The 23,029-nt window shown below is 63.7% G+C and overlaps 4 protein-coding genes across 4 annotated transcripts in view; all 4 read right to left on the reverse strand.

Annotated features, from left to right (window-relative positions):
- The window catches only part of TET3 (tet methylcytosine dioxygenase 3), a 29,786-nt gene extending 19,001 nt beyond the window's left edge, over positions 1–10,785 (reverse strand). Inside the window, 1 exon segment of the mRNA XM_039564409.1 lies at positions 10,554–10,785. Within this exon segment, the coding sequence (XP_039420343.1) occupies positions 10,554–10,589 (36 nt within the window). The 5' untranslated portion in view covers positions 10,590–10,785.
- Positions 10,786–12,145: 1,360 nt separating this feature from the next.
- On the reverse strand, positions 12,146–15,207 carry DGUOK (deoxyguanosine kinase). Its single transcript, XM_039564405.1, has 7 exons — positions 15,128–15,207; positions 14,336–14,448; positions 14,078–14,259; positions 13,495–13,642; positions 13,078–13,193; positions 12,874–12,973; positions 12,146–12,587 (listed from the first exon to the last, which is right to left on the reverse strand). The coding sequence occupies exons 1-7, from the start codon at positions 15,204–15,206 to the stop codon at positions 12,498–12,500; spliced, it is 828 nt and encodes a 275-aa protein (XP_039420339.1). The 5' UTR covers position 15,207; the 3' UTR covers positions 12,146–12,497.
- An 884-nt stretch (positions 15,208–16,091) lies between these two features.
- On the reverse strand, positions 16,092–19,362 carry ACTG2 (actin gamma 2, smooth muscle). Its single transcript, XM_039564236.1, has 9 exons — positions 19,278–19,362; positions 18,349–18,519; positions 18,133–18,261; positions 17,940–18,050; positions 17,333–17,417; positions 17,097–17,258; positions 16,822–17,013; positions 16,455–16,636; positions 16,092–16,350 (listed from the first exon to the last, which is right to left on the reverse strand). The coding sequence occupies exons 2-9, from the start codon at positions 18,472–18,474 to the stop codon at positions 16,207–16,209; spliced, it is 1,131 nt and encodes a 376-aa protein (XP_039420170.1). The 5' UTR covers positions 18,475–18,519; positions 19,278–19,362; the 3' UTR covers positions 16,092–16,206.
- A 38-nt stretch (positions 19,363–19,400) lies between these two features.
- On the reverse strand, positions 19,401–22,858 carry LOC120411148. Its single transcript, XM_039564233.1, has 2 exons — positions 21,026–22,858; positions 19,401–20,977 (listed from the first exon to the last, which is right to left on the reverse strand). The coding sequence occupies exons 1-2, from the start codon at positions 22,482–22,484 to the stop codon at positions 20,802–20,804; spliced, it is 1,635 nt and encodes a 544-aa protein (XP_039420167.1). The 5' UTR covers positions 22,485–22,858; the 3' UTR covers positions 19,401–20,801.
- Positions 22,859–23,029: the final 171 nt, after the last annotated feature.

Here is a 23,029-nt window from a genome sequence, read left to right on the forward strand (position 1 = left end):
GAGCAGGGACACTCGGAGCAGGGACACTCGGAGCAGGGACACTTGGAGCAGGGACACTCGGAGCAGGGACACTCGGAGCAGGGACACTCGGAGCAGGGACATTTGGAGCACGGACATTGGGAGCAGGGACACTCGGAGCAGGGACACTCGGAGCAGGGACATTTGGAGCACGGACATTGGGAGCAGGGACACTTGGAGCAGGGACACTCGGAGCAGGGATGCTCAGCGCTGCGGACAGGCGAGCGATGCCTCAGCAGATGCTCCCAGCGGATGCTCCCACTGGAGCAGTTTTTGGGAAGCAGGATGCCGCAGCCAAGCCACGGCGTGTGTTCCCACCACGCTGCGTCTTCCCAGCGCGGCGCGGAGCCGAGCCGGGAGCCGCCAGTTGGCGCGGGCAGGGGGAAAGGCTTGGCACGGCACAGAGCCGCGTCAGGCTGCCGGCTCCGGGTGGACAGGGAGGGAGCCGAGCTCTTGAAAGGGAAAAGAAGGAGGGGAAAAAAAACCAACCCCACGGGACTATTTTTGTTTCTTGAAGCGGTTTTTTCCTTAAACACAGCTGGCTCCTCTCGTGCCGGCTCCCAGATTGGCACCGGGGCTGGCTTGGCAAGGCTGAATCACAGTGCCTGCTCCGTCCCTGGGGAAGGGAAAGGAGGGATGGAGAGGAAGGGGAAGAGGAAGGGGAGAGGGAAGAAAGGGAAGAGGAAGAAGGGGAAGAAGGGAAAGAGGAAGGAGATGAGGAGAATGAGATGGAGGGAAAGGAAAAGGAGAAAGGCAAGGTGAAGGAGAAGGGGAAGAAGGGGATGGGGGAAAAGGGATGGGGAAGGAGACGAAGGGAATGAAGAGAAATGGGGAGAAAAGCGAAGAAGAGAAGAAAGGAGAAGGAAGGGGAGAAAGGGGATGGGCAAGGAGGGGAAGAGGGGAAAGAAAAGGAAGATGGGGATGAGGAGGAAGGGAAACAAGGAAGAATGGGAAGGGGGCAGGGAGGAAAGGGGCAGGGGCAGGGAAGGAAGAGGACCCATATGGGAAGGAAGTGGAAGTGCATGGTCCATACGGGGAAGGCCTGGGGCCTCTCCTCACCTCCCACCCGGCCCAGCTGCATTTCCCATCCCCCTCCGGCCGCCCCGGTGGCACCGGGCCCAATTTCAGAGCACTCCCCACAGCACCCGGCTCCGTCCCCTCCTGGCCACTCCAGCCCCCACAACCCTCTGTGGGGGCACTTCCACCCTGCCGATCGCTTTGCACCGCAAGCCAGGGCGAAAAGCCACATTTGGAGGAGCGAGGAGGAAAGCACTAACCCAACTGCACCCCAGTTTTCCAGCCTCTGCCCCCGGTTTGAACAGAGGAGGAGTCCCTGCACCCTCCCAGTCCCCAGGTGCAAGTCAGGGATGTGCCAGCCAGCACCCACAGGTGCTCGGCTCCCCTCCAGGTCACCCCCATCCCGTCATACCTGGGGGATGCTGCCGTGCCCCCCTCCCCGGGACGTGGGGCTCCTCACGCCACTGCACAGCCCGACCTTCGGCAGAGGAGGAGGAGGAGGAGGAGGAGGAGGAGGAGGAGAAGAACCGTGTGTGCCGCCACCCTCCCACCCGGCAAGCACGGGCAAGTTGGCGGCGCGACGGCCGGCGGGCAGGAGCCGGGAGATGAGTGGGAGCCGGGCCCTGCCCCATCTGGGAGCAGGAAAAACGCCGCCCCTGCCAAACCTGGAGCTGGTTTCGCTGCCACGACCCGTTTCCCGTGGGGAAAAGCATCTCATGGCAGGTGGGAGACGCGACCCCTTTGGATGAAATCCCTTTTCCAAAGCCGGAGGAAGGTGCACGGGGTGGAAAATGCGTTGGCAGCACGGATACTGGCTCGGCATCAGCAAACTGCAGCACGCTGTACAAAGGAGTCCCTTTTTCTACCCAAAAATTTCAAGCTCTCCCGCTATCCCACTGCCTCCCCGGGGGCCGGGGCCGCTGAGTCAGCACCGGCACTGCTGAGTCACCAGAGCCACCTCAGCCGATGAGCTCAGCGCGGGGGCTTCGGCATCTCCACGCTCGCCGGCACTGCCGGGCCCCCAGGAGGCTTTTGCCAGCACCTCTGCCAACATTTTGGGATCCTCACCAGCTTTTTCTCACCCATCCCCAAAACCACACCGATCAGCATCGCCTTAAATCCAAGGCTGGGGAAACAACCAACAAAGGGTGAGGAAGCCGGGGAAGCCAGTGACGTTTCAACTCTTCCCACCCTCCAGCCGGTGCCGTGGTCCTCTCCAAAAACACCTCGCCACAGACCACCCACGAGCCGGGATGGCAGCCACGCTCGCCATCCGCATCCTCCCCATCTCGCTCGCCAAAAGTGGAAACGGGGAATGGTTAAAAGAACGGAAAACCAAAGTCTGATTTTGCCTTTTGTTTTTTTTCCCCCCCCGCCCCTGGCTGGGGTCAGCAGCACCACGGGGAAAGCGCCGACGCCGCCTCCGGCTTCCCCGGCCCCGGTGACGGGGTTGATGACTCACGGGGAAGGAGGGGGGGAAGCGGCGCGTGCACGGGCCCGTCATGTTTGTAAACCTAAAAAAAGCCATGTGCGGGCAGGCAGCGTGCTCCGGCCGGCAGCGTGATCCAGAGGGGAGGCAGCGTGATCCAGAGGGCAGGCGGCGCTCCCAGTGTGATCCCAGTGTGATCCAGAGGGCAGGCGGCACGCTCCCAGTTTGCTCCCAGTGTGATCTCAGTGTGATCCAGAGGGCAGGCGGCATGCTCCCAGTGTGATCCCAGTGTGATCCAGAGGGCAGGCGGCGTGCCCCCAGTTTGCTCCCAGCGTGATCCCAGTGTGATCCACAGGGCAGGCAGGACGCTCCCAGTGTGCTCCAAAGGACAGGCAGTGTGGTCCAGCCAGCAGGGACTGTGCTCCCAGTGCGCTCCCAGTGAGCTTCCAGTGTGCTCTGGAGGACAGGCAGGATGCTCCCAGTATGCTCCCAGTGTGCTCCAGCTGGCAGACAGGGTGTTCCCAGTAGGCCAGCAGTGTGTTCCCAGTGTGCTCCTGCACCAGCTATTCCAACCAGGAAGGCTCATGGAGACACCTGGCACGGCTGGGAGAAGCCGGCACCGCCACGAGGGCTGGTGCAGTGATGGCGTTAATTAAGTGCCAGGGCTTTAATTGCAACGGCATTAATTGGCGAGGATTTAGGCGCCACAGCTTTAACTGCAGCAGCTTCAATGCAACGGCCTTAAGTGCAGAGGCTTTAATTGCCACACCACCGGGTTCCTCCGAGGCTCAGGGTCTTCGGAGCCCCTCGCTCTGTTGTTCCTCATCCTGCTCCCCATTCCCTGCCACATCCCAGCTGCAGCTCCCGGGATGTTTCTCCATCCTTTCCAGCCAGGCTGGGAAGTGGAGCTGCAGTGAGCGGGGCCGTGCCACCAGCCCCGCGGTGACAAACCCTCCGGTCACCCCACGGCATCCCCGGCCTCAGCGCTGACAACTGCAGCAATTACAACTTGCTCCAATCCGTTTTTTTTTTTTTTCACAGCATTTTCAGAGCTCGGGGTGGTTCGGAATTTTTTTTTCCCCTCATTTGGCTGCGATGGGAACTGCAGGCTCAGGAGCTCGTGGTCCCCAGCTCCCCCCTTCGACAGCAAAATCTCATTTAATCAAAAGATGCGGCGACTGGATGTGCAGAAGCACTTCGCTCTCGCTCTCTTTTTTTTCCCCTTAAGAACTGCCATTTTAGCTGTAGCAAACAAACACACTGCATTGTCCCCGCGACACGGCTCCCTCCGACAGCCCTGCCTGCAAATCCCAGGCCGCCCCGCCGCCGCCCAGCACCCCTGCTCCCGGGGAAAGGGGATTTTGGCCCCGGGATAGAGGAGAAAATTGGGGCTGAGCTGGTTTTGCGGGGCTGGCAGTGGTGTGGCGGGCAGATGTGGAGCGGGGACAGAGCTGATCACAGCTGTTTCACCTCCAGCCTCTTCCCGTTTCATTTCATCTCCCCTTGGATGCCGGCCCGGGAAGCGGAGGGGATAAATGAAAAAAGCTCTTTCATCCTCAAAAATGGTCTGGCACCCTTTTACACAGAGCTCAAAGCACCGAGATTAAAGCGCTGGCAGAGGAGGGAGCAGGGGGGTGTCCCCGAGAGGGATTTGGGGGCATCTCCCTCATCCCAGCCTGCATCCCAATCCGCAGTGGGGACAGCGAGGGGACAGGGATGGTGGGTTTGGCGCTGGCCCCTTCATGACATGCCCTTGAGAAGATTCCCGGCACGCACGTGGAGCGAGGGACACGGTGGGGGCAGGGAATGGGGACCCCAGTGCCACAGGAACAGGGACAGGGAAAGCTGGCACATGCAGGCAGGGGACCGAGGACCCCCCGACATCACAGGAACAAGGGAGCTCAGCACAGGCAGGAAGAGCACTGGGACCCCCCCAGTGGAATGGGAACGGGGACAAGGGAGCCCTGTCCACGCAGGGAAGGGACTGGGGATCCCAATGGCATGGGAATGGGGACAAGGGACCCTGCACATGCAGGGGAGGGATCAGGAACGCCAACGCTGCAGAAACAGGGAGCAGGGACCCAAGCGTGCACAGGTGGGGGACAAGGGACACGGCTGCCGTGGGGATGGGGACACCAGCACACACAAGCAGGGGACCAAGGATCCTGACGCAGTGGGGATGGGGACCGGGAAACTCCCACAGGGAGCAGGCAAGGGGTCGGGAACCCCACTGCTCTGGGGACAGGGACACACACAGCCACAGGGACAGGGGAGCCTGGCACACACGGACTGAGGATGCCGATGTCACACGGATGGGGACCAGGGATCCCAGCACACACAGGCAAAGGACCACGGACCCCGATAATGTGGGAATGGAGACTGGGAACGCTGGTGCATGCAGGAAGGAGTCAAAATCCCAACGGCACAGAGACGGGGACCAGGCACCCCAGCACATGCAGACAGGGGACCAGGGACCCCGATGCCATGGAGACAAGAATTGGGGACTGCAGCACATGCAGAACCGGGACCAAAGACCCTGCTGCCATGGGGACAGGGAATGGGGACTTCAGCACATGCAAGAAGGGGACTGGGGACCCCGGTGCCGTGGGGACAGCTCACTCCCAGTGTGCCAGCGCCAGGGACACCTCAAGAAGGGCTTTTTGGGACACAGACCCAAAGCACAGCCATGTGTCCCAGAGCCATCATGCCGTCCTTGCTCCCAGTGAGGCCACCAAAGGCCCCCACGGAAAAGCCAAAATGTTGGGGACACACACACTTTGCCTTCCCCAGATCCCACCGTCTCCTCTTCGGAGCCACCTTCCCCCCTTAATTACCTGCGACAAAGAGTCCATGTCGGGCAATCCGAAAAACAAACCTCGCCACAGCTAATGAGGTGCCAAAGGCCAAGAGTGGGGCTCGTTTATGGGGCCACCGTAACAACCTGCGAGGACTCTGCTCCGGCGCTGCCCAGCCCTTCCCAGCATGATGCAACCTCGGGGCCGCGCCGCCGCTCAGCGCATCCCGGCACCCGAACCCACCGCCCCGGCACCTGCCACCGGTGGAAATCGAGCTCTGGATTCTTTTTTTTTTTTTTTTTTTTTGCACAGCATCCGCCGCTCCGGAGGCAGCTCCGGCGTTGGCGGGCGCACGCGCCCGGCGCATCCCCGGGTGCGAGATCTGAAGCATCCCCATCCCTGCGAAAACACGTGGTGCCAAAAGCCGCTCACCGCCGACTCCAAACTTCGGGGCGGCCGCGCGTTTTGGCAACGCTCTGCCCTGACCTCGGCGACGTCCCTTGGAGCCACCAGCATCCGCAGCGCTGCCCGCCACCGAAGCACGCCGCTCTTGGCACTGGGATAACCCAAATCGCCGCCTGGGCGGGCAAGTGAGACCCCGCCGAGGAGGACAAGCTGCTTTTTCTGCCCACCTCCATCGTGCCCCCGTGGTTGGCGGCGTGACGGAGAGCGGGGGGTGCCCGCGCCGGACCCGGGTCCTCGTCACGGCGAGGGATGACAGCTGCCACCGGCGGGTGACGTCACCGTGACGTCACGGCGGGGAGCCTCATCGCCCTTGTTCGCATCACCCCCGCCGCACCTCTGAGCTCAGCACATTTCGGGGACGGCCGGCATCAATTAATACAAACGATCATTAATAAAGGCGAAAAGCACACGGGGGAATAACGATGGGGGGGGGGGGGTGGGCACGGTGCACCTTAAGGCTTATCTGCCTCCCACCCCTATCCGTTCTCCCCGCCACCCCCACCCTACCCCCCCCCCCCGCACGAAGCGATGCTGGAGGGAAAGGAAAAGGGATAAAAGAAGGAAAACAGCCACAAAACGGGGGCGGGGGCGCGGGGCGTGTGTCCCTCCCCAGGCCCCGCCGCTTTGTCCTCGCGGCCCCGCGGGGCCGCCAACACCGCGGGGGGGGGGGGTCTTTAACCTCCCCCGCACCGCCCCGCAAGCCCGGCGGGGGATTATTTTGGGGGGGGAGGGGGCTGAGGGGGTGCAGAGGGGGTGTTTTGGGGGGGAAGGGGTGCTCTTACCTCGCCGCTGCCCCCGCGCTGCCCCCGCAGCCCCCGCCGGCCCCGCACGGCGCCGGCCCTCAGGAGGAAGCCATCTTGTCTCCCTCTCCTCCACGCTCCCTCACCGCCGCCCCGCTGCAGCCGGGGGGGGGAATGAGCGCCGCATCCCTGCTCCCCCCCTCTCCTCCTCCTCCTCCTCCTCCTCTTCTTCCCTCCTTCCTCCTCCTTCCTCCTCCTCCTCCTCCTTCTTCTTCCTCCTCCTCCTCCTCCTCCTTTCCCCCCCCACGCGCAGCCCCCCCCTTCCCCACGCAGTGGCACCGCCCGCCCGCTCCCTGCGCTGCGCAGGAGCGGGGACATGAGGGGGACACGGGGGGGGACGCGGACACGGCGCGGGGGACGCGGGCACGGACACGCGACCCCGCACCCGCAAAAAACGGGGTAACGGGACCCCCAAAGCCCGGTCATTGTGAGATTGGACCCCCGGGAAACTGAGGCATCAGCCCACGCGGGGGCCGGGAGCAGGCACAAAACCCCCGGGGACATGGGGTGGGGGGCGTGGGGGGACACAGAGGGGACACGGGAGGGGACACAGGGGGACACTGGGGGGAAACGGGGAGGAACACGGGGGAAACGGGAGAGGGCACGGGAGGACACTGGGGGAGGAAAGGGGGGGCACGCAGCGGGGACACAGGGAGGGACGCAAGGGGGACGTGAGTAGGACACGAGGGAGTGCAGGTGGGGCGCAGAGGACACACGAGGGGGACATGGACATAGACACAAATGCGCGACCCCGTACTCCCAAAATGGGGTAACGGGACCCCCAAACCCTGGTCAGAGTGGGGTTGTCCCTCGGGAAACTGAGGCATCAGCCCACGCAGGGGGGTGGGAGCAGCCACAGGCCCCCCGAGAGCAGCCGAGGGGAGCCCCAAAAACGCTCTTTGCACTCCCTCCCTGCAGTATTTTACCGCCATTTAAACCCCTGGCAACCTCGTTAGATTTTGTGCATTAATTTGGTTGGGTTAATTTGGGAACATTGATCATTTGGGGCCCTCATCAACTTGGGGATATCATTAATTTGGGGTCATCACTAATTTTGGCCCCTAATTAATTTGGGGACATCAGACCTTCGAAACATTTAAATCCTCCTCCAACAACATGCACGTCGTCCGATTGCCCCTTCTTCCCCAAAATCCAGGCCCCGCTGAAGAAAGGGGGGAATGCGGGCGTTATCCCGTGGGGAAAGCAGTGGGAACTGGACGGCGAAAGGGTTAAGGTGGGGCTGGATCCTTGAAAAAGTCCTGGTGGAATTCAGCTCCAGCTTTTCCAACCCGTGTTGGAGCTGGCGGGTCTCCCTGTGATGCACAGAAGTATTTTGGGGGAGGCAGCGGGGAGGGAGAAGGAAAAAAGCGAGCAAGGAAGGCGAATTCCCCCCAAAACTCCTCCATCCAGGCTTGGAGGTGATGCTCCTGCAACGCTTGGAGTTTTCCAAGCCCGTTCTCAGCTAAATCACCAGCAAAACGGCTACAAACTCAAAATTTCCGAAGGTTTCCCAGGAAAACTCTTTTCCAAAGGGATCTGAGGGTCCTGTGAAATGCCCAGTGGGTTGGATGAACCAGATCCCGAGTCCAGGTGGAAGCGCAAGCACAGACCTGACATCCCCATCCCTGCCACGTTCCCTGGAGCTCCTCTCTTCCCGAAAAGGCCACGCGTGAGCCAAGAGCGCGCCGGGATCCGACCTCTGCTCTGAGCGACGCGACTCCCACGGGAATAGCTGGGATAAACCGGTGCCGGCAGCTGGTTTTCCCCCAAATTTCCAGCCTCGCACGGCAGCGCCCGGGCTTGCAAACCCCCTGTGCCCGGCCCAGCTCGGCTCTGCCGGGCAACAGCTCCGTGCAGAGAGCGCGGCGGGGATTTCATCCTGACAGACGCCTCTTCCCTCCCGTCCTCCTCCTCCGCTCCAGCACGCGCCGGCATCCATCGGACTTGCTCCCGAGTCCTTTTAGCTGCTCACATCACAGCCAGGACTGGGAATATTTCCATTTTCCAGGCACGGAGATGGTGAGAATCCCCTCGGATTACCCGGGGACAGCCCTCGGCAGGCGGGTGACATCCTGCAGGTGACACCGGGATGTGCCGAATGAAAATGAGCCGAACCCGAGCCTGTCCTTCATCCCATCCATCCCCCTGATGCTTTTTTTTTGGAGATGCCAGACACGTTTTGGGGCGATTTCACACTGGCGGGGGAAAAAAAAATCCCACCTCAACCCTCCAGGGAAAGCCTCGGAGATGGACAAATTTAGTAACTTTTATTAGTAATGCTTTAAATGAGATTATCCCTAATCTCCAGCGCTCGGCCCCGAGCCTGCCTGCCAAATTCAGTTAGGGGCTTTCATTTCCGAGCGCCGGGAATGCCCCAGGGACGTGCCAGGGACACCTTGAGCTGCGCCACGTCCCATCGCCGCCACCCCACAAAGCGGTTTTGGGGGCCTGGTGTGACCGTTCCTGCTGGGAACGGGGTTTTCTGTGGGGTTTATTTCGGGTTTGTTGCCCAGAGCTGAGGGAGGCAGCTGGGAGCATCCTTCCCTCGGTTTGGGGGGACACCGGCGGCTCCCGGTGCGGAGCGGGGCTGTTCCGCGGTAATGAGCGGCTTCCCGAGACGTTGATTAGTTATGCAAATCAGGAAGACACCCAGAGCCGCCTGGGAAGGCAGGAGAGGGTCTGACAGAGCCGCGCCATGGGGAGCGGAGATAAACCTTGACCTCTGGTATCTTCCCTCCTCCTCCTCTCCCAAATCCTCATGGATGGGGACCAGGAGATCAGCCCCCAAGGGGGACAGCAGGAGCACGGAGCTGCGGGGGCAGAGCCGGCTTTCCCGGGCCTGGCCGAGCCGGAGGAACTGGTGGAACTGGTGCTGGGAAGGGGCTGGCTGCCCGGCTGGCTCCGTCTGCCAAACCACCCCGGGAGAGACGCCGGGACGTGGGAATTGTGGCACACCCCTGGCTCGGCCACCGGCACCATCCCCGGCTCCTGGGCGATCCCGCCGCTGCCGGCCCTGGCTCCAGCAGCATCCTCATAAATCATCTTTTTTTCCCCCCCAGATCCTCGCTGGAAAAGCGCCGGGGACAAACCTTCGCCATCGGCTTTCACCCGCGTTTCGCCAAGGGCAAAGTCCTTCCCCCGCCTCGCCGTGTGCCAAGCGCCGGCCGAGCCACCTGTGCCAACATCCCCACCGCCCCATCCCAGCTTCCCACCAGCCATTCCGAGGGAAAAACCCGCTGGATACGACCCAGAGGCGCAGGGCAGCCGCGCACCCTCAATACCACAAAAAAGCAAAGCAGCGGCAATTTTCTTTTTTTTGGGGGGTGGGGGGGGGGGGGGGAAGCACCAAAACAACCAACCCCGAGCAGATGTTTCTCTATTTCTCCCTCACTCCCACGCTGGAGACCCCCCAGCTGGAGCAGCCCCCCCTTTTCCCTGTCTCCTGCGTGGGCACGACGGGCACAAAATGAGAGATCCCGGTTCCAACCACCCCGGCCGGTAAAACCAGAAGCGCCGAAGGAAGGCGTTGGAATTCTTGGTGAAGAAAACGCCGCGACTTGTTAGCTCCGAGATGCTCCCCCCGGGCACGGCTCTGCCTTCCCTTTCCTCGCCACCCCTTTCTTTTTGGGGACCCCCCACCTCCCCCCCGCCCGGGTGGGTTTCGTGCAGCGTTTTCCTCTTCCATGCCAAGAAATTCCAAGGAATTCAGTTGAAATGTGGGTTTTGTCCTGCTGCCACCCATCCCGCGGCGCTGTTTCGGGGATGCCCCAGGGAGGAGCTGAAATTCTGGGGGGGGGGTGGGGTTTAAGGCATCAAAGTGGCCTTTTAGGCAGCAGAAAGTCCCATTTCCCACGGAAATACCCTTAAAAAAAACCAAACCCATCCACCAACCGAGAAGGGGCTTTCCCTGCCCACCCCGACGAGCCCCCTCCAAGTCACGGTGACGTTACAAAGGAGCCACAAATCACCCCGAAACTGCGGAGGTGTGGGGAGGGACGGATGGGTTTGGGGGAGCCGGGGATCACTCACCTCCCGGCGAAGCCCCTCGTGCGTCTCCATCTCCATCCCGGGGGCAGCCTTAGATTTCGGGGCTCCCCCCGGCCGGGGGGGCAGCGGCGGCTGGCCCGGGCTGGCGGAGCCGGGTGTCCGGCGACAGGGACATCCCGCCGTCACCGCGTCCCCCACCCTGGGGACACCGCCGAGTCCTGCGGGGACAGAGCCGAGGGAAGCCGCGAAGTCACCCCGACTTTTAACCTCCGCGCTGATTCCACCCCGGGGGGCGGCCCCGCTGGGCTCCCCACCCCTCCTGCCCCCGAGCTCCCCCCAAACCGGGGTGCTGCCTCCCCGCTTTTAATCCCACCCCTTCTTTCTTCCAACCCCATTTTCCTTTTCGCTTTTTTCCCCCCCTCCAAACCGCGCGGCTCCGCACAAACTTCACAACTTCAGCCGCGCACCGGCAACTTTCCACCTCCCCCCCCCCCTCCCCAGCTCCCCAAATTCAGATATAAAGAGAGTTTACCGGAAAAAAAAAAAAGGGGTCCGGCCCCCCCCTTGAGAACGGGGGCTCGCCCCGGAGCTGAGCGCTCGCCCGGCGGCGGGGGGCGGCGGGGACGGCGCAGAGGGGCTGGGGGCGCCTCTGGATGTCGCCGGCACCCCGAGGGGACCCGCGGCGGAGCTGCCGCACGTTGCTGCTGCTGCTGCTCTGCTGCTTCCTTTGTTCTGCAGCGCCCGCTCGGGGGGACCCGCCGGGCGGCCGGGGGGCTCCGGGGCAGCGCCCGCAGCCGCCCCCCGGCCCCCTCCGCACCCGGGGGGCACCCGGAGCCTCGGGGGGGGGGGAACGGGGAGGGGGCCCCGGTGCTGGCCCGGGGGAGCGGGGGAGAAGGGGGCTGCGAGTTGTGTGGGGGTGTTTGTGGTGGGGTTGTTGGGTGTGGGGGTGCGCCGGGCCGTTGTTGGTTTGGGGTTGTTGTTGTAGGGTCGCTGGATGTCGGGGTGCGCCGGGTTGTTTTTATAGGATTGTCGTGGGGGGGGGGGGGGTTGCGGCACCGCGTTGGTTTTGTAGGGCCGTCAGCTGTGGGTGCTCTGTTGTTGTTTTTGTAGGGTCGCCAGTGGGGTCTGTGCGGGTCTCGCTCTGTGTTATTGTAGGGTCTCCGGGGAAAATCCCGGGGGATGGCAGCCCGGCTCCTGTGCCGCCCATACCCTGCTCCACAGCCCCCCAAGTTATCCCACCCCAGGTTCCCCCCCCTCCCGGCCCTATATCCTACCCCTCCGCCTCCCAAATCCCCCTCACCACGCCAACCCCGCCCCCCCGTCCCAGTCCCCGCCCCTCCCGTGTTTATGTAGGGTCTCACAACCCCACTAAAGGCCGAGCACCATCCCCCCCCCTTTTAGGTGTCCCCCCTAAAGACCCAATGCCCTCCCCCACCAGCAAACCCCCCCAGCAGGTCCCAAATCCCCTTCGTTTGCCCCAAATCCAGCCCAGCCTGACCCACACCTGGGAGAGCCCCAGGGCACTGCTCCTCCCCCATCCCAACGCCCCAAAACTAAGGGAATAATGTCCCCCCGTGTCCCCCTAGAGCCGCCCTGACCCTGCACTCCCCCTGGTCGCAGACACGGAGCAGCTCCGCAGGGATTTGATCTTAATTTAAGGGGAAAAAATTAGATACAAAATAACAAAATAACAAAATAAAGTACGGGGGTCGGGGGTAACTTCAACGCGGGGATTTTCCGTCGGAATTCAACCAGTGCACGAAACCAACCTCAGGGAGCACCCCCAGTTGGGGATCCCTAAAGGTGGGGAGGGGGTCACAGCAAGGACCTGGTCCCCCGAGCACGGGGAGCCCCCTCTGCCCCCAAAACTCCTCACACGGCTGCACCTCTGAGGATCCGCCTCAAATCTACCCCTCGCCCAGTACAAACAGGCTGAGGGCGCGGCGGGGGACCAGGACATGTCCCTTGTCCTTGGGATCGGGGTCTTCAGGAGGACGATGCCCCTTCCCCGGCTCCGAGAGGGTCGGGAGGTGACGGTGAAGTGCCGGCACTCAGGGATGCCACGAAGGCCTCCACCTGCAAGGAGAACGTGACTGAGGGTGTGGCACTGGGGTGGCACCGGGATGGCACTGGGATGGTGTGGGGTTGGAACTGGCATGGCCCTGGCACAGTGATGGTGTAGGAATGCACTGGGGTGGCACCGGGATGGCACCGGGATGGCGCTGGGACACCTGAGGTTTAAACCAACTCGGACCCACGATGCCAAAGTTATTTTTTCCAAGGAAAACTGAAGCGCAGGCGGAGGCTCGGAGCCAGCGTGGCTCTGATGGCACCGGGAAGCCACCAGGCTGTGCCACCCCACCTGTGCCATGAGGACGCCCTGCAGGGCCACATCGTGCTCGAAGTCCTTGTCCACGTCCAGCACCAGGACGGGCGCGCGCTGCGCGTCCGCAAAGTGGATCCTGCAGGAGGGAGGGAGGGATTAAAACCCCCCAAAAACCACCCCCCAAACTGGGGGTCACCCCAAAGCCCCAGCCCAGGGTGCCAGCCATGGATTGGGACTCACTCCGTGGTCCTGTCCACCAGCCAGTGCTGGTGCTGGGCGTGGAGCTGCTGCAGGTATCCCAGCTGGATCCCGCCCTCCTCGCTCCTCGCCCGCCGCCGCAGCCGCTCCAGGCACGTCTGGGCGGATATCGACGGATGAGATGGAGAAACGGGAGGATAACGGGATGCAGGGACATGGGAGGTCAGTGGGAGAGAGAAGGGACATGGGCATCAAGTGAAGCAGCACCGTGGGAGATGCTGCAGCCCCCTCTCCCCAAAACCCACTCCAGAATCCACGGCAAAACTCCCACCGGCATTCCCATGGGAAGAGAAGCAGGCCCTGCTCCTCCAGGGCGGCGACTTTTGGTTAAACCCCAACATTTTGGCAATTCTGCCGGGATCTAAGTGGGCCTGGTCGCCTCCTGCACCCGGCACCCACCTGGGGCCTGGCCTGCAGGTAGAGGAAGCCGTGGAGGGCGGCGTGGGCCCCCAGGTGCCGCAGCAGGAAATCGTGCCAGTCCTGGTAAATGGCCCATTCCAGGGGCTGCAGGTGCCCGGCCTCGAAGAGGTTCTTGGCAAAGACGTACCTGGGAAGGGATGGAGAGAGGGCACCGGGCAGCTCTGTCACCCCCCACGCCCAGGAGGTTTCGCAGCCATTTGTTTGTTTGGCTTTTTTTGCACCGACGAGGAGCTGCAGGTGGTTAAATCGAGGTGAAAATCCCTGATTTGGGGCACGTGCAGTGCCCAGCACAGCTCAGCCCCACCGAGCCCGACATCACCCAAAGGGCTTCACGCTGCCACCGGACATAGGTGAGGATGTGGCAGCCCCCAAAAATCATTAAAGACCCCCCAAATTACCCCAAAATCCCATTCCTGAAATTAAGCATCGCTCTGGGAGCCACTGGGGACGGTGGCTCTGCTACCCTGGGGACCCAGCATCACAACCCGGCTGCTGCGGATGCTCCCTGTCCCATCCCATCCCTTCATCCCTCTTTCCCTGCTGTTTTTGGGGTGCCGGGTACCTGTCACTGAACACAGAGCGCTCAAAGACCCTCACGGGGTGGGGGGTCCCGGGGGGCCCCTCGTCCGGCGGCTCCAGCATCGCCTTCAGCCGGCTGATGCAGGAGAAGGTCTGGAAGGTGTAGGACCAGCGGGCTGGCTCCTGGTACATCATCTGCAGCAGGTTGGCCGAGCCCACGGACGCCTGCGGAGGGAGGGTGGGGGATGAGGGGGCCGGTGTGGGGCCGGCGGGGCCCGGGCGCGGCCGGAATCGCCGTTACCTGGGCAGCGCCGCCGGCCGGCACCTTGCGCCACTGTGCCACGGGCTCTGTCACCAGGTGCCACTGCGGGAAGGTGGCACCCAGCAGCTTCAGGAAGGTCGATTTCCCCACGGCTGCGGGAGCGGAGGAAGAGTGGGGTGAGCCTGGGTGTCCCCCCCAGCTCTGGACCCTGGGGATTTGGGGTGAGCCTGGGTGTCCCCCCCAGCCCCGCTCCTGGGGATTTGGGCTGAGGCTGCGTGTTCCCCCCAGCTCTGGACCCCGGGGATTTGGGGTGAGCCTGGGTGTCCCCCCAGCCCGGTTCCTGGGGATTTGGGGTGAGCCTGGGTGTCCCCCCAGCCCGGTTCCTGGGGATTTGGGGTGAGCCTGGGTGTCCCCCCCAGCTCTGGACCCTGGGGATGTGGGGTGTCCCCCCCTCAAATCCCAGAAACATGGGGTGAGCCTGGGTGTCCCCCTGCTCCAAATCCCGGGATCCTGGGGTGAGCCTGGGTGTCCCTCCATCTCTGCTTCCAGGAATGTGGGGCGAGCCTGGGTGTCCCCCTGTTCTGGCCCCTGGGAACACGGGGTGAGCCTGGGTGTCCCTCACCCCAAATCCCGGGAACCCGGGGGGAGCCTTTGTGTCCCCCGTCCCAGCAGCGCGGGGTTTTGGGGTGCCCCCGCAGCACTGAGAACCAACCACGGACATTGACTCGCAGCCCGGGATGCTCCAGCCCGCGCCGCCCCCGCTCCCTCCCTCGCACCCCAAATCCCCCCGCTCCCCCGCCGCTCCCTTTGTCCCCGTGTCGCCCCCGGTACCGATGTTCCCCTCCAGGGCCAGGCGCAGCGCGGCCCCGCACCGCCCCATCCCGCCACCGCTTCCGCCTTCCCGCGTCATATGCTAATGACATGGTAATCAGCAGCGCGCGCCACCGCCCCGTGACGTCAACGCGCGGGAAGTGGGCGGGGGAGAAGGCGGGGGGCCGGAAACAGCGGCGGGGGGGGCGGGACGGGGGGGGGCTGAGGGCAGTATGGTAATTAATGCAAATGAGACGCTGCCCACAGCACGTCCAAGCAATGCGGGGGGCGGGGGGGGAGAGGGCGGGGCACAAAAGGAGGGGTGGGGGGCACCAACACGGGGTCAGGGGCGTCAAAGCGGGGTTGGGGTCACCAGAACGACATTGGGGTCACCAGCACGGCGTTGGGGTTACCAGAACAACATTGGGGTCACCTACACGGGGTTGGGGTCATGAGAACAACATTGGGGTCTCCAACACGGGGTTGGGGTCACCAGAACAACATTGGGGTCACCTACACGGGGTTGGGGTCACCAGAACAACATTGGGGTCTCCACCACGGGACGGGGGTCACCAACACAGGGCCAAGGGTGTGGACACGTGGTTGAGGTCCCCAGTGTGGGGTTGGGGTCACCAGCTCAGGGTCGGGGGCATTGATGTGGGGCTGGGGGCATCCCCTGAAGATGGCACCACTGTGGGGCTGAGGGTATCAATGCTGGGGGCATCAGCAAAGGGTCAGGGGCACCAACACGACACTGGGGACACCAATGTGTGGTCAAGGGCATCAGGGCAGGGTTGGGGTCACCCACGTGGGGTTGAGGGCATTGCTGTGGGGTTGGGGGCAGCAAGGCAGAGTCAAGGCCATCAGCAGCAGGACGTGGGCACCAACGCGAAGTCAGGGCTGCCCCACTCTTCCCCCCACTTCACTCTCAGTCCCCCCCCCCCAGCCCCTCCCGGCCCCGGATCTCCCAGGAAAGGCGCAGAGCCTGGAGAAAAGGCTTTTTAATGCGCGGTGGGCGGTGGGGAGGAGCAGCGGGGTCCGAGGAGGAGCGGGACACCCCAGCCTGGGCACGGGGGGCCCCCGCGGGGTGGGGAGGGGGCTTAGAAGCATTTTCGGTGGACGATGGAGGGTCCGGCCTCGTCGTACTCGGGTTTGCTGATCCACATCTGCTGGAAGGTGGAGAGGGACGCCAGGATGGAGCCGCCGATCCACACCGAGTACTTCCGCTCCGGCGGGGCGATGATCTGCGCAGACAGAGCCCTTAGGGTGCACCCCTGATCCCCCCCAAACCCACACCGGGAGAGGATCTGGGGTGCTGGTGGCCACAGTTTGGTCACCCAGCACCTACTTTGATCTTCATGGTGCTGGGAGCCAGCGCCGTGATCTCCTTCTGCATGCGGTCGGCGATGCCGGGGTACATGGTGGTGCCGCCGGACAGGACGTTGTTGGCGTAGAGGTCCTTGCGGATGTCGATGTCGCACTTCATGATGGAGTTGTAGGTCGTCTCGTGGATCCCGGCGGACTCCATGCCTGGGGTGGGAGGGGGCTGTCAGCTCCCTGTCTCCCTCCCGTCCCTCCTCAGGGCTCCCCGAAAGAGCCACAGGGGCACCCATGAGTCTGCCCCACCATTTGGGGTGCAAAGGGCACCCACGGGAGCTGTTTGCCTGCTGGTGGGGATGGGGCAACCACTCCTGGGGGCATTGGGGCGGGCTCACCGATGAAGGAGGGCTGGAAGAGGGTCTCGGGGCAGCGGAAGCGCTCGTTGCCGATGGTGATGACCTGCCCGTCGGGGAGCTCGTAGCTCTTCTCCAGTGAGGAGGAGGAGGCGGCCGTGGCCATCTCGTTCTCGAAGTCCAGGGCCACGTAGCAGAGCTTCTCCTTGATGTCGCGCACGATTTCCCTCTCGGCTGCGGGACACGACGGCGGGAGAGGCTCAACCCGGCGGCACCGCGGGGTCCCCGTGACCCAGCCCGCCTGCCCAGCCCCGTACCGGTGGTGACGAAGGAGTAGCCCCTCTCGGTGAGGATCTTCATGAGGTAGTCGGTGAGGTCGCGGCCGGCCAGGTCGAGACGCATGATGGCGTGGGGCAGGGCGTAGCCCTCGTAGATGGGCACGTTGTGGGTGACGCCGTCCCCGGAGTCCAGGACGATGCCTGGGATGGGGGGGAAGGTGAGGGGGGACACTCCGAGCTGGCTCAGTCCCCATCACCGATGGTCCCCTACTCACCGGTGGTGCGGCCGGAGGCGTAGAGGGAGAGCACGGCTTGGATGGCCACGTACATGGCGGGGACGTTAAAGGTTTCGAACATGATCTGGCAGGGAAAGGGAGAGGGGCAGTGGGGTAGAGGCGGGCACGGGGGTCACCAGCACACCCCACCCCACCCCAACCCGTGGGGGCTGCGCCTTCCTGGGGTCGGGGCACTGCAGGGAAAGCACAGGGATCGCTGCAGTGCAGGGAACAGCGGGTGGATGGTGGCGTTGCACGGCCACGGGGGTCAGTGCAGGGCGCAGAGGGGACAGGGATCGCCGAGCCGCGCCGTGGAACACGGAGCGTGGTGTGGGAGCACGTGGGTAAGGGGTGGCACGGAACCGTGAGGCATTGCCAGAGCCACGTGGGGCCATGGGGAACCCGTGGAGGGGCCGTGCCTCGCGGGGCAAATCCCGCATGTGCTGCCGAGAGACCCCCGGGGCCACCAGGCACACGCGAACTTCCCACGGGGATCTCTGCCCTTATCCAAGCACCAAACTGCCCCCCACAAAACCCCCAAATCCCCCAGCCCTTCCTGTGGTTTTGGAGGGTCCAGCCCCATCCCCAGGGTGCTGCAGTGCCGTACCTGGGTCATCTTCTCGCGGTTGGCCTTGGGGTTGAGGGGTGCCTCGGTGAGCAGGGTCGGGTGCTCCTCGGGGGCCACACGCAGCTCGTTGTAGAAGGAGTGGTGCCAGATCTAAGGCCGGGCAAAGAGTTGGCATCTTACCCCAAACCGAAGGCGGGGCTGACGCCCGCTCCCCATCCCGGGAGGGTCTCACCTTCTCCATGTCGTCCCAGTTGGTGATGATGCCGTGCTCGATGGGGTATTTGAGCGTGAGGATCCCCCTCTTGCTCTGCGCCTCGTCGCCCACGTAGCTGTCCTTCTGCCCCATGCCCACCATGACACCCTAACGCCGGCGAGAGAGGCCTCGTTAGCCACGCTGCGGTGATTAGAGCAGGGCAGGGGCAGCCCCCGGCCCCCCCCGGGTACCCACCTGGTGCCGGGGCCGCCCCACGATGGAGGGGAAGACGGCACGAGGGGCATCGTCGCCGGCGAACCCGGCCTTGCAGAGGCCGGAGCCGTTGTCGCAGACCAGGGCAGTGGTTTCCTCCTCGCACATGGTGGGGCCGGCAGCGCTTGGTGCTCAGGGGACCTGGGGGAAAAGCTGTGGCGAGGGGGGAAAGCGGCGTTAGAGAGCGGCTGGGGGATGAGGTTTGTCCCGCGGCACCGCGTCCGGCACTGTGGTTGGAAGTGTTGGAGTCCTTGGGGATGGGCAGCCCCACAAAATCCTCCAGGGATGCTCTGACCCCGGTGCAGCGATGCTGGGAGGGGGGTGATGCTGGTTCCCCGTGGGTGCTGCTCCACGCTGATGCTGCTTCTCCATCCTTCTCCAGCCGGTGCCCAAAGTCGGTGCCGAAGCCTCCTGCCCGTGCTCCCCGGGGAGCTCCGGTGCTGCCATGCCCGGCTGGTGCCCCCCAAAAGCGGGCAGGGGTTGGCAGGTGATGCCCTCTCAGCCACTTCTGTCTCAGCAGCCTTTTGCTGCTCTGACCTCGCATCCACTCCCAAAAATGGGGAGAAAAAGAGAAGGCCCTTCCCAGGGGTGCCCCCTGCACCAGAGGATGGGCTCCCAGATCCAGAGGGAAACAGGCAAAACCTTGCAGGAGCCCAAAAAACCAAAAAAACCCAAATCACGGGGATTTCTACAAGAGCACAACCTGCTTTGGCTGCAGCCCAGCTCTCGTCACCTCCTGGGAGGCCCCCAGCTGCGGGGTCGTGCCGAGGTCGGCACCCCCTCTGTGCCACGCAAACCGAGCTGGGGCCACCCCATAAATGCTGGGGCACCCCAAAACCACCCCGGGTGTTTTTCCTGCCGGCTCTCCTCCAAGGAAAAAGGGAAGCAGGGCTGGGAAGGGCAGTACTCACCACAGAGGCGAGAGCTCCTTTCCTCTGGGACCGAGCCCCGATGTGCCGTGGGTATAAATACCAGCGAGCCCGTGGAACCTCAGAGGCGGATCCTCTCTAAACAAAGACCCTAAATAGGCTCAGTGATGGTGTGTTGGCCATATGGCCATATAAGGTGTTTTATTTCATTAAATTGACCTTGGGCTGGTGGTAGGACCCAGCACGGTTAATTATTGTAGGAAAATGGATGTGGGGATGCTTGGGAGGCAGCGGCCCCGTTGTGAGGACGTTCCTTTTATGCTCCGCTCCGATAAACAAGCGAGACTCAAGTCCTTATAAGCGACGGGCTCGGAAAAAGGAGGTGCGAGTGACCCCAGTTCCTGGGGAGCGTGTGGAGAAACCCCACCCGGGTGGAGGTGGGTGTTGGGGCTCCGCCGTGGGGACACCCCGGAGCCGGGATGGGAATTTGGCATCGCTGAGATGCTGGAAACGCGCGGGGTTGGTGCCTCGCCTCCTCCCGGCCTCGGTTCCCCCCGCAGCCCTGGCATCCAGCGCTTCTGAGCTGCCTCTCCCTGTGGTTTTCTGCCCCCGCCCCCGTTTTTGGGCTTTTGGTGTCCCAAAGCCCCTCGTGCCCCAAATCCTCGGCCTGAGCCAGGAGTTGTGGCCGGGAGTTGTGGGTCCGAATCCCGACCCCGCGCTGCGGCTGCACCCAGTGCTGATCCCTGCCGGGGGATTTTGGGGGTGGGATGAGCTCAGACCCCTCCAGGGGCCGGGTGGGTGCTGTCCCCGAGCCCCCCTGCCCGGACACAGCCCGGGGGCGCCGGGGCCACCCCCAGCCCTGCGGCCGAGCCCTGGCAGTGGGAGCGGAGCCGCAGAGGCCCCTGGCCCTGGCAGAGGCCAACCAGCAGCTCCCGAGCTCCCGGCTGCCTTTTTAAGGACAACGGGCCCTCACCAGGGAGTCTCCCGGAGCACCCAGGGGAGGCAGGAGAGATGCCCCGGAGTCACCCCCCAGAGCTCGCGGGGCTCGAGGGAAACTGAGGCACGGGGGGGCCCAGGCTGATCCCGAGCTGTGCCCGGGGCAGGGACATCCCGGCACTGGAGCAGTGACAAGGAGCTGCAGCGTCCCACCGCAGCCAAGGGACCAAGGGAAGGTCCTGGTGGGCCCCATGGTGCCAGAGGGAAGGAGCGGGCTCTGGGCTGCCACTCCAGGAGCGGGACAGGGACAGGGACAGGGACACGGGGCGTCCCCAGCGCTGCCAGTCCGTTCACAGCTCCAATGTCCCCCAGGGATGGCTCTGTCCCACCTGGGCTGTCACCCCCGGAGCAGGACAGGGACACGGGGTCCCCCAGCGCTGCCAGTCCGTTCACAGCTCCAATATCCCCCAGGGATGGCTCTGCCAGGCTGTTCCCTTTCCCTGTGACGCAGCTCACAGGGGCTGGATTTGTCCCCTGGCCGGGCATTTGGTGACCCCCCCACGCCCCCAGCCCCGGGGTCCCGCTGCCACCTCACATCCCAGCCCGGCTGGGTCCCCGCCAAACATGAGGTCACCGAGGGGGAAAGGCTGCCATATATGACATGTTGGAAAAAAACCCCTTTAAAATAAATGATCCCCAAACCAAACAGAGCGGGGGTGGGAGAAGGGGGGTGATGGAGGCAACAGCGGCAGAGTCCCCTGTGGAGGAGCACGGCTGTGCCAGGAGTCGCACGGAGTCGGTGGCAGGATCCCATCCCGACCCGAGGCAGGGGGACATTCCCAAAGCCCCGGCAGGATCCCATCCCGACCCGAGGCAGGGGGACATTCCCAAAGCCCCGGCAGGATCCCATCCAGACCCGAGGCAGGGGGACATTCCCAAAGCCCGGCAGGATCCCATCCCGACCCGAGGCAGGGGGACATTCCCAAAGCCCCGGCAGGATCCCATCCCGACCCGAGGCAGGGGGACATTCCCAAAGCCCCGGCAGGATCCCATCCAGACCCGAGGCAGGGGGACATTCCCAAAGCCCCGGCAGGATCCCATCCAGACCCGAGGCAGGGGGACATTCCTAAAGCCCGGCAGGATCCCATCCCGACCCGAGGCAGGGGGACATTCCCTGACCCCTGAGCTGGTGCAAACCGGGGAACACCGACCCCGGACACCCCTCAGCAGCTCCGGGACTCGTCGCTCCTGCTGGGGACGGGTCAGCTCCAGGCTCCCCCATCCCTGTGGGATCCCGACCACGCCGGCCCACGGCGGGGCCGGAGCGGGGCAGGCGGCAGCGCAGCCCCGAGCGGGAGCCCACGCGCAGCCTAAAAAGGCAAGGTTTGGCCCCCGCAGCCAATCCAGCGGCCGGCGGCCCCGGGATGCTCGCAGGAACGCCAGGCATCCCACGGCACAGGCGAGGCCGGGAGCAGCGTGGGACGAGGAGGGGGCAACCCCTGCTCGGCCGCTGCGTTTCAAAACTCCCGGCGCCGGCCCAGCCCTCGGCACCTCCCTCGGGGGGAATGTTCGTGCTTGGAGCCTCTCGGGATGCTGCTGAGGATGGGCAAACCACGATAAGAGGGATGGTGAGAGGGATTTGGATCCGTTCCCTTTCCTGAGGTGGAGATAAGCATCACTCCCTGCCTGCAGGAACCCCCCAGGACACACGACCCGCGTTGTTACAGCCAGTAAATCATTCCTGCCCCAGTAAATCATTCCTGCCACGCGTAGCTCATGTTCACTTTCAGCTCCTCCCAAATCCAACCTCATTTTGGGCGATGTGAAGGTGTGACAGCCACATCTGGCACAGCTGGAGAGCCAGGGTGGGCTCGTGGGACACGGGCAGCAGCGCCAGGACATTGACACACAAAGGGAGGACTCAGGGACTCGGGGTGAAAAAAAAGGGATGAAAAAGCTGGGAGCACTCGGAGCAGCTGGGCCCTGACCTGAGGAACACCCTGCTCCAAGGAACATGGAAAATTCCCTGGGAAGGTTTGTCAGTCCCTGGGACAACACAAAAGTGGTGATGTGCCACCAGCTCCTCTCCTGGAGCCAGCTCAGACCTGAGACCTGCAGGGATGTGGAGCTGGGATAAATCCCTTGGGATATTCCCAACAAATTTGAAGGAATTGCTGCTTTGCAAGATGTAATTTTGCACTTTGTGTCCCCACGCTGCTCCGGGGGAGCCCTCGGGGTGAGGAGCTGCTCTGAGCTGTGGAGAGCTGCGGGATGAACAATCCTACACGGAAACTGCACCCCCCTTCCGAGCATGGTTTAAATTAATTAGGTCTGAAATGAGTTCCCAGAGATGCCCCGAAGGCCCCTCGCTCCCCTCCCACCCCCGGGGCCAGCCTGTTCCCAAAAGCGACTTGGGAAAAGCTGGGAGCAGCACTTGTCACGCAGGGATGGATTCCCTCCGAGCCAGACCCCAACCCACAGACAGAGCTCAAAGAAAACCAGTGGCACAGGAGGCCCGGCCCGGATAATCCCATCCATGTGTGCCCAAGGAACACCACGGGGGGCTGGGTGTACAAGCACACGACAGAAGGACGGCGGCGATGTTTGCTCGCCAGGTGGAAGGCAGCTCCAGCCCGCTCCCCTCCCCGCTCGGCCATGTGCCACCCAGCCCAGCCCAGCCCAGCCCAGCCCAGCCCAGCTCAGCTCAGCCCAGCCCAGCCCTCGGCACAGCTGCTTCCCACCTTGGAATGCTGCTGCTTCCCTCCCCCCCCGAGGGCGGGGGCTCGGCACGGAGCACAGGGGAGGAAAATCTCGGCTTGGCACCCGACTAAAGCACCTCAGAGGAGGGTCCCACACAA

Source organism: Corvus cornix, chromosome 22 (assembly GCF_000738735.6).
Source record: "Corvus cornix cornix isolate S_Up_H32 chromosome 22, ASM73873v5, whole genome shotgun sequence".
NCBI classification, from domain to species: domain Eukaryota; kingdom Metazoa; phylum Chordata; class Aves; order Passeriformes; family Corvidae; genus Corvus; species Corvus cornix.

Excerpts from the sequence above, each read along its gene's own strand:
- DGUOK (XM_039564405.1), bottom strand. The coding sequence starts at position 15,206 with ATGACGCGGGAAGGCGGAAGCGGTGGCGGGATGGGGCGGTGCGGGGCC. Across the intron at positions 13,194-13,494 it reads ACCTGCAGGCCAGGCCCCAG|ACGTGCCTGGAGCGGCTGCG; the intron begins GTGGGTGCCGGG and ends ATATCCGCCCAG. Across the intron at positions 12,588-12,873 it reads AGGGCGTCCTCATGGCACAG|GTGGAGGCCTTCGTGGCATC; the intron begins GTGGGGTGGCAC and ends TTCTCCTTGCAG.
- ACTG2 (XM_039564236.1), bottom strand. The coding sequence starts at position 18,474 with ATGTGCGAGGAGGAAACCACTGCCCTGGTCTGCGACAACGGCTCCGGC. Across the intron at positions 17,014-17,096 it reads CTACTCCTTCGTCACCACCG|CCGAGAGGGAAATCGTGCGC; the intron begins GTACGGGGCTGG and ends CGTGTCCCGCAG. Across the intron at positions 16,637-16,821 it reads CTTCCAGCCCTCCTTCATCG|GCATGGAGTCCGCCGGGATC; the intron begins GTGAGCCCGCCC and ends CTCCCACCCCAG.
- LOC120411148 (XM_039564233.1), bottom strand. The coding sequence starts at position 22,484 with ATGCTCGGAAGGGGGGTGCAGTTTCCGTGTAGGATTGTTCATCCCGCA. Across the intron at positions 20,978-21,025 it reads CCTCGGGTCGGGATGGGATC|CTGCCACCGACTCCGTGCGA; the intron begins CTGCCGGGGCTT and ends CGGGATGGGATC.